General features: G+C 32.6%; 1 protein-coding gene across 2 annotated transcripts in view; it reads left to right on the top strand.

Moving 5' to 3' along the window:
- Window positions 1-18,649, top strand: part of LOC115216411 (guanine nucleotide-binding protein G(o) subunit alpha) — a 133,042-nt gene that overhangs the window by 62,865 nt on the left and 51,528 nt on the right. For both annotated transcript variants that reach the window (XM_029785737.2, XM_029785727.2), the window contains exon 3: window positions 9,388-9,529. In XM_029785737.2, coding sequence (XP_029641597.1) covers window positions 9,388-9,529 — 142 coding nt within the window. The remainder of the gene's footprint in view (window positions 1-9,387; window positions 9,530-18,649) is intronic.

The raw sequence follows: 18,649 nt of genomic DNA, 5'->3' as shown, positions 1-18,649 counted from the left end.
TTATGTCTTGGCACTCTGTGTTCAATCCATATAACAACTGTTATTATTTTGCTCATCGTTGCCATTCATTGTTCTATTATGAGTTGATTTACTAAATGCATCAGACATTCTATTAGTGCAGTTGTTCTTACATATAGCTTGAATTTGAATTTCACATGTTTCAGTTATATTTCTTCCAAACTTCAAAAGAGTCCTGTATCTTTCAGGAAATTTGATTCATTGAAAAATTATTGTGTTATAATTTTGGAATGTCTCTTTTCTATTGATTGCTTATTTAGAGATAACCAAACTTTGATTTACATCTTGTCACATTGCCTCTGTGTATGCTTTTGCTTTGTTAACATTCTGTCCAAATCATATTCTTTCTTAAATTCCTCTTCATAAGAAACCAATTTTTACTGTTCTCTCATCATTAATGTGATATAAGTTATCTATTTTTGAAGCTGTTTCCTAAGTTTCCATACATATTGTAAAAGTGATCCATTCTTCCATTTGTTGATTAAAAATATGTTCGTATATTTGTTCACTTGTTGTTACTCTTCATCTTAAAAGCTATACTTCCATGTTTATTTTACCCCAAATCATTTGTTCCTAAAGTATTCTTAGCTCTGGTTCATCTATTATTTTGATTTACAGTTTTTGTGGTAAAATTGTATAGAGTTCAATCATTTTAATAAATTTTGGGTTCTTATTTTTCATATTCCAAAAGGTGAATTTTCTTGCCATGAAATCTTTATGCTAGATATGTCCGATTCTGCTTTTCATAAAATGTTCTGATCTAAGAATGTCATCACTTTTCTCTTCTTTTGAAAGTTCCTACTCTACTCTTTCTTTCTTGTTAAAGTCATGTGCAAAATTGCAATTCATCAAGTTATTTTAATTTCTTTTTTAGTTTTTTTTTTTGTTTTTTTTTTGGGGGGGGGGGGGGTTCCAAAGTCATATTCAGTTCTTATTGCACAGTTCTTGTAGAATTTCCTTATTGATTTGCTTTGTTTGCTTCCTGTAGCATTTTTCAGACCTATAAAATTTACTCTAATTAATAATAATTGAAATGTTCCAAACAAGTTACATTATATAAAAAAAAAATAAAGATGAAGATGCACAGCTCAATTGAAATAATTGCTGTCATCATTCATCATCATCATTTTATATCCGATTTCTATGCTGACATGAGTTAGCCTCTGCCAGCATGGAAATCATATGCTGTGGGTGTGTGTATGTGTGTGTGATATTGAACATAAACAATATTATATTCAGGTATCATATCACAAATTTGTGTTTACTTCTGATATCATCATCATTTAATGTCTATTTTCCATGCTGGCATGTCTAAAACCTGCACCACTTCCTTTACATAGTTAAATTTAATTCATTATTTGCAATCAAACAACTGACCACATACAGTCCATTCCTCTCCAGTCACTCCTTACTTATACCATTTCCTACCAACATCACGTACACTGTACAATTTACATTTTATGTGAAGAGGCAAGCACTTTGTTGCTGGTAGTATAGGAGCTTAAACTTCCTCAATCACCTGCTAGTTCATTTCAGCCCCTTTACGAGAAGGACTATATAGATTTTTGTGTTCACTAAACTATTTCACTAGATTTTTTTTTTTTTTATTATGCTTCCAACCTTGACTATCCTATCTTTTTATGTATTAAGCATTACATTGTTCAGTATATATCAAAGATTACATTGTTCCCTTCAGAGGGAAAGATGTGACTTGATGGAACTTTGGTTATTATTTCTAGCAAGTCATTGACTACGTAGAGTAGTGCTTCTCAACCTTTATCATCCCACACTCCACTTTGATTTTCCAACAAAACATGCTCCTCACCATAAATAAACAAAATAATATATAGAATATATAAATATAATCAAAAGAGGTTTTAATTATAACTTTATTGCAAGTTCTGTTCACTTGTTACATATACCCCATTCAGTTACCTCTGCTACACCGACACCCTGAAAAACATTGGTTTAGAGCAGTGGTTCCCAACCTGTGGTCCACCAAGGTAGTATTGGGAGGTTGTGAACATGTTAAGCTGACAGACCTTTTAATATCCTGGGGTCTGTGGGAAAACTCATTTAAATAAAAGGGGTCTTTGATAGTAAAATGGTTGGGAACCACTGGTTTAGAGGCTATCTATTTTCGTTCAAGCTCCCCTTGGTTGGAAGTCCTTTTTAGTTTGGGAGTCTATCTTTGGTTTGATTTAAAGTGATTGTCAGCCTACCAAAAATTCTGCTACATTTGTTGTAAAACTATCACAATATTGAATGAAAAGGATTCTTTGAAACTGTTATGATACAGAAATCTACTGCTAACTGAAATCTGTATTCACTTTGAAACTTCTGGAATCAGAGTTCCTTTAGGTTTTAGATTTCGTGTGCAAGTCTAGAATCAATTCTTCAAAATATACAAAGCAATTTGTATAGAATTTTCTATAGGTGTCAGTTCTAGATTATGCTAAAAAAATTCTTGGTATAGAATGTAGAAAGCAACTTGATCCAAATATAGAAGCCTATGTATTTTTTCTTATAAACTCCTGACTTACTCCTTACTAAATGAAACAAATTCATCTTCAAGAGTTAAGCATCATTGTCATTACTATCATTTATTCATGAAAGTACATATGCACTATTAGATAATTGCCAACTTTTTTAGTTGACTAGGTGTGTATATTAAGCTGCTACACAGTTAATACATTTACATAAAACAAATTCTAACTAGTATTGAACCACTGACCATGCAAATGAAGCACTAACCCTTCCCTTATGAAACTGATAATCTTTGAATTTAGCTTGCATGTGTTTGTGTATTACACTAATCCATAGCTGTCTTTGTACCCCTCTTTCTGTTTCTATCGTACTCCTTCTCTCTCTCACACACACATACTTCATTCTTCCCTTCCACGCAATAATTAAACTTATCTGCACATTTTAATAATGAGTGAGAGAACTCTGAAATAAATAAATCGCCAATAAATAATGCTAAATATTCAAACAGCATTCAAACTTTACTTCACCCATTCTTTTATGTGTCTGAGATTTATATGTATCTTCACTTCTTTCTGTTTATCTGGTAATAAACTCTCTTTCTTACTTTAGTGGTAAGACTTGCATCTAGTTAAAAAAAAAACTATTCCTGTAACAAGTTGTAAATATTCAACTTTGCAAAAATGGTTTCATTTGCATTGATATTGAAGGTTTATAAAGGAGGATAAAAAGTTTAATGGTTTTACTTTGTTTTTATGAATCATTTAGGGAAATGAAACAGGTCTTAGCTGAGGTGAATTTGTATTTGGAGAATTGTGATAAGTTAATGTAATTTGAGCTAAATATGAATTGCTCAAGACTTAGTAATTCTATTCCAAGAGAAAGGGTGTTCTGTGTGAAATAGGAATGGATTGTAACTTTCTGAAATTTGTATTTAGATCTACAGCTATAATTTGATAACAATGAATATAGAAGTGTAATTTGTTTCAGTTGTGTCTTCAACATTTTATACATAATGGTTATTCTTAGATGAGGCAATCTTCTAAATATTTTTAAGAGGCTATCCAAATAAAAAAAAAGTTTGAAGATCAGTTAATGATGTAATAATCATTAAGCAATAGCAATGTTTATGTAATTGGAAATAAGAAGTTTAACGACTAAATTAAAGGGTTTCTGCTATAGATGTAAGGCCTCAGAGATAAAGGCAAGGTACAGTGTAAAGCTATCATGTTCATCTCTTTTGTTAATTCATTGAGATGGTTTATAGAGAATCCTGATTCCATGATAAGCAAAACTGCAGGATAACTTTTAAAACAATGGTTTTATTTCTATTCTCTAACAGTCAATAAATTAATGTAGCTGCTATGAGCTTTACTGTTCTCTATAACTTGTACATATGAAATGTGGCTTTGATTTCAACATAAGATTATGCGCACAGGAGAAATTAACATTACAACTAAACTGAGTAGAGCAACAGTTACAAATGAACTGTCCGATAAACATGAAAGATTGGATGCTACCAAAATAGTAAATGCTGCATTCTACAAGTTGTTTTACGCACACACACACATAAATTTATGAAAATCAACCATGTTTGCATGTGCAAGATGCAAATGGGCTTTGGTGTAGTAATTTACGGCAATAAGACAACAGAAGTTGGGTCCAGCATTAGACCCAGGGAGCAGTTACTGAGGAAATTAGTTTACTTTAGTTGAGGAATCCAAGAAGTGGCTTATGGTTAGTAATATGAGTTAGCTTGCAATTATACTGATATATGTAAAACTTCTTAGCTTGATAAGTGATAGACACTTGTTCTCTTTCAATCTGAACATGTTTTCATTCAGTCTCAGAAATGTTTGGGAAGTAATAATAGGGTTTTCAGAAGCATCAGGCAATAAAAAAACCTCCAATTCTGTAGAATGGGACATTACATGAAAACAGCAGAGGCTTATTTGGATCATAATGTACCAAAAATTCAGAGGAACAGTGTATCTGCTTTACTTTATCATACACAGTTTGTACCATATGTCCATGGTACATATTTTCTCAAAGATCTATGTAAAGACTCTGATTACTATATTGGGTTGGAGCCTGTGTTAATAGTCAAGCATCCCTAAGAATGATTTGATCTCATTAATATATTCTGGTTTAGGTTCATTTATGACTTGACTGGTGCTAATTTCTCTAGTTCTGGAAACATACTGTCTTGGTTTATTTTGGAATCTAAATAATCTTCCTCTGGAATCATAAAGCTTCATTTCTGTTTCTTCGACTTCAGACCACAGTCAGATAGTACTTGCAGAACCTTTTCAACGTGCTCATCATTCTTCCCTTCCACTATTGTCATCTCAAACACAAACAATATATAACATAAACTTTTTTCCATTTTGCACTGGAACATACTTAACCCAAAACTGGATGCATGCGCATATATCAAAAAAAGGTTCTCGATGCATATTCACCATTAGTAATTGAGGATCTTCATGCAGAAGCAACTGTTGAGAAGTATAGCTATGATCAAGCTTTGGAAACCTTTCACAAGTGGCTGATTTATTGAGTTTGCTTATAGTCCTCATAAGTTCTTATTGTTCTACCCTTTACAACTGATACTATTAGAAATGCCCATTTTGAGTAATGTATGGGCTGATATATCTTCATACTCCAATTTATTATGCTCAACTTCACTCCGTTTCAAGATATATGCTTCAAAAAACTTTGGTCCAATTTCAGTGACTTTGATGTGAACTTTGGTATCTCTGAATGTAGTAATATTATCACTGAAAATATCACCATACTTTTCATGTACAACAAAAAGTTGATATTGCATAGCTATATATGCATTGCTAATTAAGACAGTGATGTTGCAGTTATTAAAAACAGACATTACCCAGGGGTCTTATAAGCTTTAAATCTTTTTTTTTTCCTTCATATGTAATGGATACTTCAGTGATCCCCAGTTTTAGCAATAATTGTCAGAATATGAAGTGTTTTGGTGAGCAGTTTCACTAATGACTAGCAAGAGATATTCCGTTAAATTCAAAGATACAAATATTAAATACATTGAATACAGACCTCTCTCCCATATCATTATGTTACTATATAGTAAGTTATTATCATTTAATTCAACTATTTTAAACACTTTCTAAATCTTTATTATATGTTTTCCCATTTTATTGTTATATAATATTGTTAGCAGGAGAATGAAATTACATATAGAAGCCATTTTGATAAGATATTCATCAGAATGAACAACAATAGCTTGTGAAGACTGACAGAGATACCACTGCTTAAAAGAATACCAAGCATTGCATAAATAATGGCATCTTATTTAGTTATAAAGCCAATAATTTTGAGGAGTTGGGGCTAGTGAATTACTGGTACATCATTTAACAACCCAGGAAGGATGAACAGCACAGTTGATCTTCAGTGGATTTGAACTCAGAATTAAAGAGCCAGAAGAAATACCTCTAGTCCCTTTTCTTCTGATACTCTATTCTGCCAGTTGACCTGAAAATTTGCTAAAGCAGAATTAATGTGGTAAATAGAGATAGTTTTATCTTCATTTACTTGCAAACTACTCCATTTACTCTATTTTACACAAGTCAGTTTTGTTTTATACTTTCAGTTATGTCTTCTCTAATATTAGTTCTGACAAACTTAATTCTCAATTCTGTTCAATTGTTTCAAATAAATTTATTTAGATTATTGGCATTGGAGTGATTTCTGTTCACAAACTAATGTTTGAATAACCACAGAAACAACAACATTGTTTGGAGAGGATTGATTTTGTTTGTTAATCATTTATGGTGCATACACACTTCCACACACACACACGTTGTAGTTTGCCAGCTGTATGTGCTCAGTTATTATGGAGAGAATATTTTATTTCTACAAATATTAGCTTCATTCAGGTCAACAAATATAAATTGATACTGACCCTGAATGAAACTAAATTCCTCCCTATTATCTAATCTCTTTTACTTCATCCATTTTATCCTTTGTTGTGGGCTTTTGAATTCTTTCCACTATATTGTGGGTTTGTTTGCCATTGTTAAAACTAGCATTGCAGTCCATTGATGGCAAACAACAGTCAGAATGTCATTTCACTCAGAAATTAAAGCAACTGTAGTCTGACATGTAGTTTAATGGAGCTCTGTTTCTTGCACAGCTATAGCTATTGTCATTTTACTTCTACCAAGATGAATGAATGCTTTTGTTTATTTAGAACATAGCTGATTGAGTGTGATGTGTTTGTGTCTCTTTCTTTACATGTCATCTATTTTTTAATAATGTGTGTCAGTATTGGAATCAATTAAAGAATATTCATTTCTTCATGGTTATTTACAATATCAAATTTTCCTCCTCTATGCTTTAGCAAGACTTCTATAAATTTCTTTAATGTCGACATTATTTTAAGAATCATATTGGAGTCACCTCTTGTACTATCTGGTGATTGATTAATTATCAACCCCAGAGAAGTCAAAATTAAAGTAACTTTGAGATTTGAGCACTATATGTAGAGAGAGAAAACTAGTTCAATGCTCTACAATTTCTGCAAGTAATTCTAACAATAAGCAAGTTTTAGGGAGATTTAATTGCCACTAGTATATGACTAGGACATATTTTGTAAACCCCAGAAATACTAAGCAAATTGTCAAAAGGAGGGGAAAGGATATGATCACTTGAATCCTTTCAAGGATGTAGCTCCTACTATTTTATGGACTCTGATATAGTTGAGTTCAGCAGGATTTAAACAAAGAACCTAGAGAAATATATCAAAATACTGTAATGTTTTCAGTCTGTCTCAGCCACCTACAACACATGCACATACATCTTTGTCCGACATCAACTTTGATGTTTGATGCTCTTAGGTCAGCTTGACTGCTTTTTCTTAAGTTTTCGTTTGCCTGTGATGGAAGAACTTTGTTGGGTTTGTTGTTGAAGAAGGTGCGATGTACCAGGTCTGGTCGTCGTTTGTGAGAGATGCAGCATTGAGGATGAATGAAGCCAGCTCAACCCACCCTGTGTAAATGCTGTCTCAAGACAAGACAGGAAAGAGATGGAAGAACTTGATGATAGGACCCGGCTGTAGAATGCACCACAAGAAGGTAGTGGAAAGGACACATTTAAGGTTGATCACCTATTAGTGCAATCAAAGCAGTTCTTACATTGAGCAACTGTGTGTACATGGTAGGGAACCAAATAGAGTGAGAAAATTTAAGAGGTCTCTCATATAAGCAGTATAGAGCATGGTGCACAAGAAGCAAAAATAGAAATGGCAGGAGTTCTACTTAGAGAACCAGCTTGGTTAGAGAGTGAAGACAACAATATATGTTGATCCTTGTGCAAGGTATCCAAGGAAAATAGTTAAATCCATCACACTGCTGATAGGTCATTTCACATAACTATTGATTTGATAAAAAAAAATAGTTATTTAGCATCTGGTCAACTCTCATTATGCAGACCTATGAGGTATTCTAGCTTTCACCATGCCATCATCATTGTCCAGTGTATCATTTTAAAATTTTATTTAAGATGTAGAGGGGAATTATTTAAAGGAGATTAGGCTGCTATTTCTAGCAACCAAATCTCCTTTGAATGGGGTCACAAAGATCAGGTATGGGCAACCTTTTTCAACTTTTTTGGTGTTAGGCTCATCATCAGGCATGTCACACTACTAAAAAAAATTTCAAGGTAATTTTTTATCAGATGTGTCATTCAGAGAATCCTACATGTTGCAGTTTGCCCATGACTAACATAGAGCCATTTTTGTTAACTCATATTATAAATGACATAATATTTGCTGCTTAGGTGACATGGTAAGTTCTGTAGTGAAAATAATGATTGCATAGAGGAAGAGTTTGAAGGAGATCATAGTAAGCAGCTAACCTCGTTGACAAGAGGTTTCTCTTCCTATGCATGGGCCAATCAAGTTATAGCTAAAATTTTTTTGGTTAGATTGATGTAAAAAGAAGAAATATCTATTAGATATTCTTGGTTGATTCTTTTATCAGAGAATGGAGTCTACCAAGAAGTTAGCCAAGTTGGGTACCAATCAACTTCAAAGATGAGATGGTGTAGGATTGAAATGTGTTGAAAAGTATCTTTCCAACTAATGTTATCATCAAAAAGTAGATATCAAAAGTATTTTTTTATATTTTTTATTCTCTCCCCCACCCCCAAGAGGGAATGGCATAACTGAAAAGAATTCTTCTATCTAGGCCATTATAAATTTATTTCATGTTGTAGGTAGCTTTCATTGCAGTTTCTTCACAATTTCACTTATGCTTTCAATTCTAATAGAGAAATCCCCTAGAAATAACATTGAAGGAATTGCCTTCCATACACTATAACATTAAAACTATTGATTTCATTTAATTATTGTTTTAATCTTTTTTTAACTTTTTGTTTTCAACTTCCTTTTTTCTTTGTTGAATTTTTCGAAAGCAGTTTTTTTTATTATCTTTAGTTTGGAGGCTCATTTCCTTTCAAGATAATTTTTATTTATTTTGCTTTTTTCTTTTTATTTGTTTCTTTTGTATTGAAATAAACTTGATTTACTATCTATTTCTGCTATCCCATGAGTATTGTGTGAAGACTACAGTCATTTCCAGCTTATTTGAAAAATGAGTCATGAGATTGTATGCCAGATTAACTTCTGGCTAGTTCCGAAGAATTGCCAACTTAAAGCAAACTAATTAGATCATGTCTTGTTGCATTGATTAGAAATTCTCTCTCTTTTACATTTCTGTAAAAACTCACTATATTGCTACATGAATTCTTCTCTAAACATGTTGCCATTCTAAATTCTCTTTCCAGAACAGTTAGCATGACATTATTACATCTTTTTATTTTCATATTTTCTTTTCTTTTCTTTTCTCACAGGATTATTCATGAAGGTGGTTTTACAAGTGAAGATAACAAACAATATAAACCTGTTGTCTACAGTAATACGATACAGTCCCTAGTAGCTATTATCCGAGCTATGGGAACACTTGATATTCCTTTTGGAGATAATGAAAGAGAGGTAGGCAGAAAAAAAGCATACATTTTCTCATTATTGATGTATACATATATATAATTTTCACTTTCTGTTTTAATAACCTTGCTCACTATATTTACGTGTGTGTGTGTGTGTGTGTGTGTGTGTGTGCATGTGCGAATGTGTGTGTGTGCATGTGTGTGTGTGTGAAAGAGAGGAGGAGATTCACTTATAGTGAGAAACTTGGATTAGCAAGAAAATAATGTTAAATGTTCAAGTATACATTAAATATGCTTAAAACAGTCAAAAAGCATCATAGTTATGACTTGTAAGTCCTAAAATATAACTTAAAGGCCAAAGAGCCTTGCATCATTTTATTTTTGGTTGATTGCAATTTGGTGACTTCTCTCTCTTGCTCCTTGTGAGAAGAAATTTTTATTAAATCTAATGACCTTTTTTTTCTCCTTAGAGTTATAATTTCAATCATTTAGAAATTATTTTCAGTTCACAACCAAGTATGGTAGCATGTACCTAACTATAATGTTCTTTGTACAAAAACACTTTGGGGATTTTCCAATGTCATTTTAATATACCTAATCACTAAATGTTCTTCACAAGAAGTAACAGGCTATTTCTTGTTGACATTTAGTGATCTTGACAGACATCATGTGGGCTGCATTGCACTGAGGAAGTCAAATAAAACTGAAACATGTTTATAGTTGCCAACATGGCTGTCAACTCAGATTCATTTCCTCCACCCCTGCATATCTATCTGATTTTTTGTAATTTTAGGCTTCTTTCGTTTGCCCTTTTCAGAATAAATTTTTGTTATTGTTTATGAGATTTTTTTTTCTCATTAGGATTTTAATTTCACGCAGACTTGCATATCTGTTCTTAATATATTCTGGCAAATTCAAACATGAATATGCTAATCACTGTAGTGTTTCATCACAGGAGAACAGCTTCTCCTTTATAATGAATATGTATTCATAACAGTCAATTCATTAATACAAGAGATTCTGGGACAGCCATCATTTCAACATCATTGTATCACATCATGCAGAAGCACTCCTAAACTAATGGATCTAACAAGAATCAATGTTCTTGTTTATACTTTCAACAAACTGTTCCTTGATCTATGCTCATATCTGCCATTTTCAAATCTGCTGAAACCTATTCGGAATAAATATACAAGTCATCATCTTGATTCTTGTAGTTCAACATACATATGATTTTAATTTCAATTAATAAAAAATTATTTTCTGTTCATGGTCTCAAGAGTGGCAACTCGCACTTAACTATACGTCTTTCTACATTTTCCAATGTCTTTAAAAGGCCTAAATTTAATATCTATCATTAAAATAAATTAAATAATTTAGATATATTTACAATATATTGCTCAAATTTATTGATGTCATTTGTTCTTAACTTAGCTATAATAGTTGATAGTCTCAGAAATCTTTCAGTCATTTCACTTTCTTTTGAAGTCTATATTTTTGGATATTTTCTTTTAGTTGGTATTTCCAACCCTCACCTGCTTCCAAGTAAGGTAATATTTCCTCATGATGACGACACTCATTTACAATTATCATGCGAAGTCAAAGCAAGGATATAGTAACACACACACACACTCACATGCATTCATCCATACATATGTATGAGGGGGTTTTCCAGTTTCCGAAAAAGGTTTTTTGTTGGACCATGGCTATTGTAGAAGTCATTTGCCCAAGGTGTTATTTAGTGGGACTGAACCTGGAACTATGTGGTTGGGAAATAAACTTCTTACCACACAGCCATGCCTGTGCCTTTATTTACACACACATATGCATAACTTGGAAATATAGCACTCAGTTGTAAGATAATTAGTTGAATTTGAACCATAGTAATTTTGCATAAATATTTCAAATATATTGTTTTATTGTTATGTGTAACAGAGATACATTTTTCTACTTCTTAAAATCTGACTTGCATTTCAATATATAAAACTGTAAAAATCATGCCAAAACTAACCTCACCTCTACCAGTGTCACATAAAAGCACTGAGTGCACTCTGCAGAATGGTTGGTGTTAGGAAGGACATCCAGCTGTAAAAACCCTGCCAAAACACACACAGTAGCATAGGGTAGTTTTACTACCTGGCCAGCTCCTGTGAACCATCCTACCCATGCATGCATGGAATATAGACATTAGATAATGAAGATGATGAAAGCCTTTAATGCCAAATTATTGAAGCTGTTCTATAGTTGGACATTACACAGTTCTTTCCAATTGGAGGAATTTTTCTGAGATTACATTAATTTCTTAGAATATGCTCTAATGGAATGAGGCTGTGTGTATGTCCATGTAGGTTTTATAGAGATAGTTCTTTTTACTTAAAATTTTATTCACATTTCTGTAACCCATACACATACATATAAGGCAAACATATATAACTGAAACTATACTTTCGGTTTTCTGTCTTCAAAATTTGCTTTCATTTCAATCGCACACTAAAATAGTGTTCATTCATAAAATGCTATATTCTTATATGTATATGGGGTGGGGTCTACGTCTTGTGCTTATGTATGTATTTTTATCGTTTGTCTATGTGTTTGAAATGCAACATTTACCATAGTTTGTAATAATTTGAAATAAGATTTTTAATATTTCATTTGACTCATACTTTCTAACATTTGGAAGACCATGCTCAACCATGTACACGTGTGTGTATGTGTGTGCGCGCGCTCACACATACACACATACAATTTTAATACAGCTAATGGAAAATACCTTTTTAAAATATCCAATGTATGTGAAAAATATATTGGCTTATTTTGTCAAATATAGATACAAATAGTTTTCCTATTTTATGCAAAATAAATTTTTAGAACCATTAATTTAAATTATATATGTACTTGAATTTCAACAGTGTTTATGTTTCTGGGTTTTTTTTTGGGGGGGGGGGTTTCTAAAGAGGATAAGATACCTTAGTTTTAATGTTTGCGAGTTAGAGGAAAATATGAGAAAATTTTGCAGTGATTAAATGTATGAGTTGTGTATATTGTAATAATGTGCCTGATTAGATGGCAGCTTTGTTACATGATAAAGTTGGTTAATAAGAGATATGTAGAACTTTAGTTATTCAGAAATTTATATATATGATCATTATTAGCACTCTTAACCAACCACATATGGTATTAAGGATAGGAAAAACTTATAAACCCAAGTTTTAGTGATCTATGTAGATGCTGTAATGAAATAAAACTGACTTTTAATAGAAAACAAAAGCTTAACACAAAACTCATTTCTAACTTCAGACAACTAACCCTTAACTTTTTTCCTTGGTATAAATTTATCGCTTAGCTGAGTGGTTCCCAACCTTTTCACTACCAAGGACCCCTTTTATTTAAATGAGTTTTCCCACAGACCCCTTTATATTATATATACTTATATATATATGTTATATATGTATGTATATATATATATATATATATATATATATATATATATGAAATTTTGAATTTAGTTTATGGGCCACAGGTTAGGAACCACTGCTTTAACTTATGATTGCTGTAAACTCATCTGCCAATTATCATTTCATTACTCTCACAATTAGTAGTTCGTTTTAGTCTAATAAATACTTTATATAATCTATGAAAACACCTATACATTACTTCCCTGCATTTATGAATATTACTAGTTTTCTTTTCTTTTTTATCTCAATTAGTGTTTGATATCTTAGTCATTAACATAACCATCATCATCATCAATATTATATGATTTAGAATAGGTCTTTGTTATTTCTAATAAGCATGTCAGAGGGGGTTAATAGAGCCTGCAAGGTATGTCCACTCTATACCAACATAGGAAAGCAAGTATTAAAACAAAAAAGGAGATGGCAGAGAGCATCGCTAACAATTTCTCCTATCTCTGAATTGTATTAGCACTTTTGTTATTAATTATAAATATTGAGCAATAGCTACAAGAGATTTTATTTTGTGAATCATTTTCTCCACTACGCTTTATTGTCTTCTCTTCAAAGAACATCCAGCTCCTTGAAGTTGGTCCGTGTTCAGCAATAGTCACAAAATGTGCCAAGAGCTTGAATTTGCTGCTGTTAACATTACTGTGTCCTCTTCTATTCTATATCACTTCAATTCACCCAAGGTATTCAATCATCTGAGAATATTATTTGCATTAAATTAGCATCTTAACCAGTGGAAGGTCTTTCTCATTTGTTTCGTGAGCATTCCTAAGTAAAGAAGGATCTAACTAGATACAAAGTAATATTTGGTCATGCTGTTTCACTTTGCCATGAATTTGGGTAAATGGCAAAAGCTGGTTGACCAGTATTGAATGCGTTACATCTCTTATGTTGTGTGCTACCTACTTTTTATGGAAATAGAAGAGGATGTTTTAGAAAAAAATCATGAACCCAGAACTAAATATTAAAGGGAACTTTAAGTCCTAGAAGATGGCTTGTATTAAAATCCTTTTGGACTTTACATTGTCTTTCATCCTACTGAGTCTATGATAATGGTTTTGCACAGTATCCAATTATATTCAATTGGATGTCTATTTATTATGATGTAAGTTATCTTAATTGCTCAATTAACATCGAAACCTACTTCATATAGCTTTCATATTATTAACATTATGAACAAATTTAATAAAATAAAGTGGTTTTGACCTGCAATGCTTAGTGTCACCTATAAATAAATTTGAGTTAAACTGCATTAGCTTTGCCTCTGTTTCTTCATCATTGTCATGGGTTAAATGTTTGTTGGACTTCATGTCCACAATATTTAACTGAGGGGGATAAAATAAGAATATTTAACTGAATAAATTGAAGATATGAGCTTCAGTGAATAGAGTAGATAGATTATCTAATCAACTGAACATGCTTCAATGAAATATTGTATTATATCAGGGCTGTCAGATATTTTCCAGTAGCTTCATATCATGATTTTCAGTTATTGTTTAGCCCTAGATCAACCTGATTTAAGCAAACACATGAGGAAAATGAATCTAGTTATGGCTATCGTACATTTTAGAACCATGTAGTGCAGCTTCATTCAATGTATTCTTTCCGTAAGACAGTAGGAAGTGGTTGTGAGATGTTTGGTTGCTATTACTAATATGTCATGCAACTACATAGAGGCTTTTGTTGACTTCCAATGTAGAGCCTCTCTTTTATTTTATATTATATAATTTTTCAGTATTAATTTTGAGGGTGGTAGATTAGTAGAATCAGTAGAACACTGGGAAAAAATGCTTTGTATTTTGTTTGGAGTTCAAATTCTTATTTCTTTATTGCCCACAAGGGGCTAAACATAGAGGGCACAAACAAGCACAGACAAAGGGATTAAGTCGATTACATCAACCCCAGTGCGCAACTGGTACTTAATTTATCGACCCCGAAAGGATGAAAAGCAAAGTCAACCTCAGCAGAATTTGAACTCAGGATGTAGCGGCAGATGAAATACTGCTAAGCATTTCACCCGGCACGCTAACGATTCTGCCAGCTTCACCGCCTTTACCTTTAACTTTGGAGTTCAAATTCTACCAAGATTATCTTTACTTTTCATCATTCTGAACTCCATAAAATTAACGTACTATGATCAATATAATAAACTATAGCTTTCTGTACCTAGATTAGAGAGAATTTTTTTGAAGTTATAGTGTATGCAGTATCATTGATTTACTGGGTGGGAGGCAGAGGTATTTGTCTTACAGCTGATTTGCTGTTGTTTGTGTTAGTTATAATGGTATTATTTTTAGTGTTGTTTTTGTTTATTGTGAAATTTTTGTGGTATTGAGAGATAGTTGTATAAGTGGTGTTCTTGCAGGTATGTACATCTCTCTAGTTGGGAGATTAAGGTATATCTATTGGATATTACTTATATGAATTGGTATATTTAACTCATGGTCATACAATTTTCTGAAACCATTTTTAATCTTTGCTTGTACCATGTTTTTTCTATTGTATCCTCAAACCAGAAATCCAACCCAAATACTTGCAGTAGTGTTTACTGTACTAAAGGCACCTAAGTTGCCAAGTTGTGGTGTTAAACTAAGCAATGGCTGGATTTTAACTCAGAATGTAAAGAATCAGAACAAATACCACAAGCCACTTGGTTCCAACATTCTTTCAGTTCTGTCTCTGATTTATATTTGCTGTCTTCTTTAAAGTTGGAAAACATTTGGGGTGGGGTATTCTTATGTTTTGCATCAATTTATGTAGGTTCTTTTGACACTTTCCTAGATATTTTGTATTCTTAGAATTGCTACTTTATAACTAGTGAAGTACCCATCAAAAGTGATGTTGTTTATTTAGATATAGAACGCATTATTCAAATATAAATTTAGGATAAACTGTTCCTCATTAAATATACAATGTCCTTCCTTGATAGCATGGGACTTAATGAGAGAACATCATAAAAGTAAATAACAAATGGCAGAGTTAATACAGAGAATGGTTCATCATAGATAATATACAGTCATTGGAAGAATGACTTAAATGAGCAATTTCTAGTTTACTGTATGTATTTATAGATATATTTAATACGTATGTGTGTGTGTACAAGCATGTTTTAGCAGGAAATTTTTTTTAGTCCACCTGTAGCTTATTATTTTGATTTCTGATGGTCTATCAATTTCTATGTTTTAAACATCAAAGTTTCTGAATCTCCAAATAAATTTTTATCAATTAAAAATTCTTTTTATTTCTAATCAGAAACTGATTTTAGGATTAGAGGATTTACAGTTGCTGAACTCTTTTTTTTAATAAACATTTTTCATTTGCATTTGAAATGCATAAATATATTTTATTTACATTTGTAATTACATTTTCATCCTTAATAAATTTAAACTGAGCAGTAGTTTCAATTTTCAAAAGCTGAAGTAACTAATGCTTTCAGATGAAAATAAAATATATTTATACACTTCAACTGCAAACAAAATATATTTATGTATAAAAAAAAAATGATACTACAGTTGTAAATTCTGTAGCTCTAATGAATTTCTGATATTAAAAAAAAAGAGGTTTCTTTCAAATCAAAATAAAAAAATTTTTTCTTCAAGACTGATTCTAAAAAAAGATAGCATAATAAAAAAAAAAGTGGGTGTTAAAAGAATTCCATGTTTGTCCCTCAGAATGAAGGGCTGATTGTCTAATGTTTATGTATGAAATGCAATGTTGTATAACTGCAAGACATGGGCCTTCAATACAGAGGATTTGTAACGAGTAGAAAGAAATGAAGCAAGTGTGCCTTGCTAATGTATAGTGTTAGTGTACATGAACAACAGTATAAATGATCTGAATGAAAAGTTAGATATGAACAGAATCGGATGTTGTCTGTAAGAGAAAAGGCTACACTTGTACAGACGTGATGTATGGGGGATGATAGCTGTTTAAGGAAGTGGTGAGTACTTGAGGTGAATTGAACCAGTGGAAGAAGACTGAGAAAGATATAGGACAAAGTGATGAAGACTGATCTCAAGATATCGCATGTCATAAAGGAGATAACAAAGAACTGTGATGATTGGTGTATGGTGCTGTAGAAAACCTGGACACCTTTGCAAGCATAACAAAACATACAATAAAACCTGGATAGTGATATGGACTAGGATACATAATATGCACTTGAGCCTGTCATAGTCATGCATTTTTTTTCCATCTCGTCCTGGTCCATCTGTCACAGTCATCCTCTGTTCATGCCACCCTTGGTCATCTTGCCTAGAATGACCAATGTTCAACAGTGACATACCAGGAGAAGCCCTTCTTTCCTTATACTGAAGGAAATTTAGTTCTTTGAGTAGTCAGTGAGGAATTGATAAACAAATTGAACTGCAGAAAGATGGAAAAATTAACATGCAGATTGAGGAGATGCATTTCATCTATGTGAAAAACACAAGCAATAGACTAACAATAAGAACCAATTTTTACAGTCTATGACAGTTGTACTTACACTCCAAAGGGAGAATGAGCCCTTTCTAACCTCTAAAACAGAAGGTGCTCAAGTTGTGTTTTGATTAAACCCAGGTGAGAGATTTCCACCTGTATGTGGACTGTCTTTATTTGTATTCATTTATAGTTATACATGTATGCATTTATTTACATTGTGTAATTTATGTTTATATTACCGGTTTTTAATATACTTCAGTAAGTATATTATAAACAGTCTGATCAATAAGTATCTGGACTGTTGCCATAGTAACGAAGCTAAAGCATGCAGTCTGAAGCCACTTGGCAAAGATTGACCTTGAACTCTGCTGAGCATGTGCACTAAGTTTTAACGTTCTAGCTCACTTCCGCTGTTTACGGCAGTGCTTCAAAATAACATGTGTAATATGTGATCATCGCATTGACCATGACAGAGAAAGTTGTCATGGCAATACCTGCTCAGAGGCCAACGCAAAGTTACAGAAAGCGTATGGAGAGGAGTGTATGAGCTGCACACAAGTGTATGAGTGGTTCAGACGTTTCCAAGATGGCTGAAAAAATGTCACTAGTGACAAACGCTCTGGGAGACCTGCAACCAGTAGAACTGAGAAAAACATTGTAGATGCTTGTGCAGCTGTGAGGGGAAATAGTCAAATCCCCATCTGTGAGTTATCAGAGGACATGCAGATTAGTTACTGTTCAATTCAGTCCATTATCACTGAAGATTTTGGTATGAGATGCATGTTTGCCAAGTTTGTGCCACAACTACTTTCTGCTGACCAAAAAGACACTGGAGTTTCAGTTGCACAAAATCTCCTTGATTGTGTTGAAAACAATGAAAACTTTGCGTAGGCTTCTGAGCAGGTACCACCACGTTTTTGGCAAATTTGATGCAGATTCTCTGCTCAACTTTCTCTGCCATGGTCAGTGCGACAAACACATGCTACACATTACTTCCAAGCACTGTTATAAACAGCAGAATTAGGCTAGAACATTAAAATTTAGTGTGCATGCACAGCAGAGTTCAAGGTCAATTTGTGCCAAGCGGCTTTAGTTTTGTTACTGTGGCAACAGTCCGGATACTTATTGATCAGACCACATACTTATAATATCCTTTCCCTACATTTTTTATATAATTATTCTATGTTTGTAGATCAACGTATGTCTTTTGTAACTCCCCGCCTTTGTGATATTTATACATTAACTGGCTGTGTTGGTAAATTGAAAAGATTATTTATAAA

Source organism: Octopus sinensis, linkage group LG1 (genome assembly GCF_006345805.1).
Source record: "Octopus sinensis linkage group LG1, ASM634580v1, whole genome shotgun sequence".
NCBI lineage: Eukaryota > Metazoa > Mollusca > Cephalopoda > Octopoda > Octopodidae > Octopus > Octopus sinensis.
Note: the sequence above shows the minus strand (reverse complement) of the source record. Positions and strands in the feature narration are given on the sequence as shown.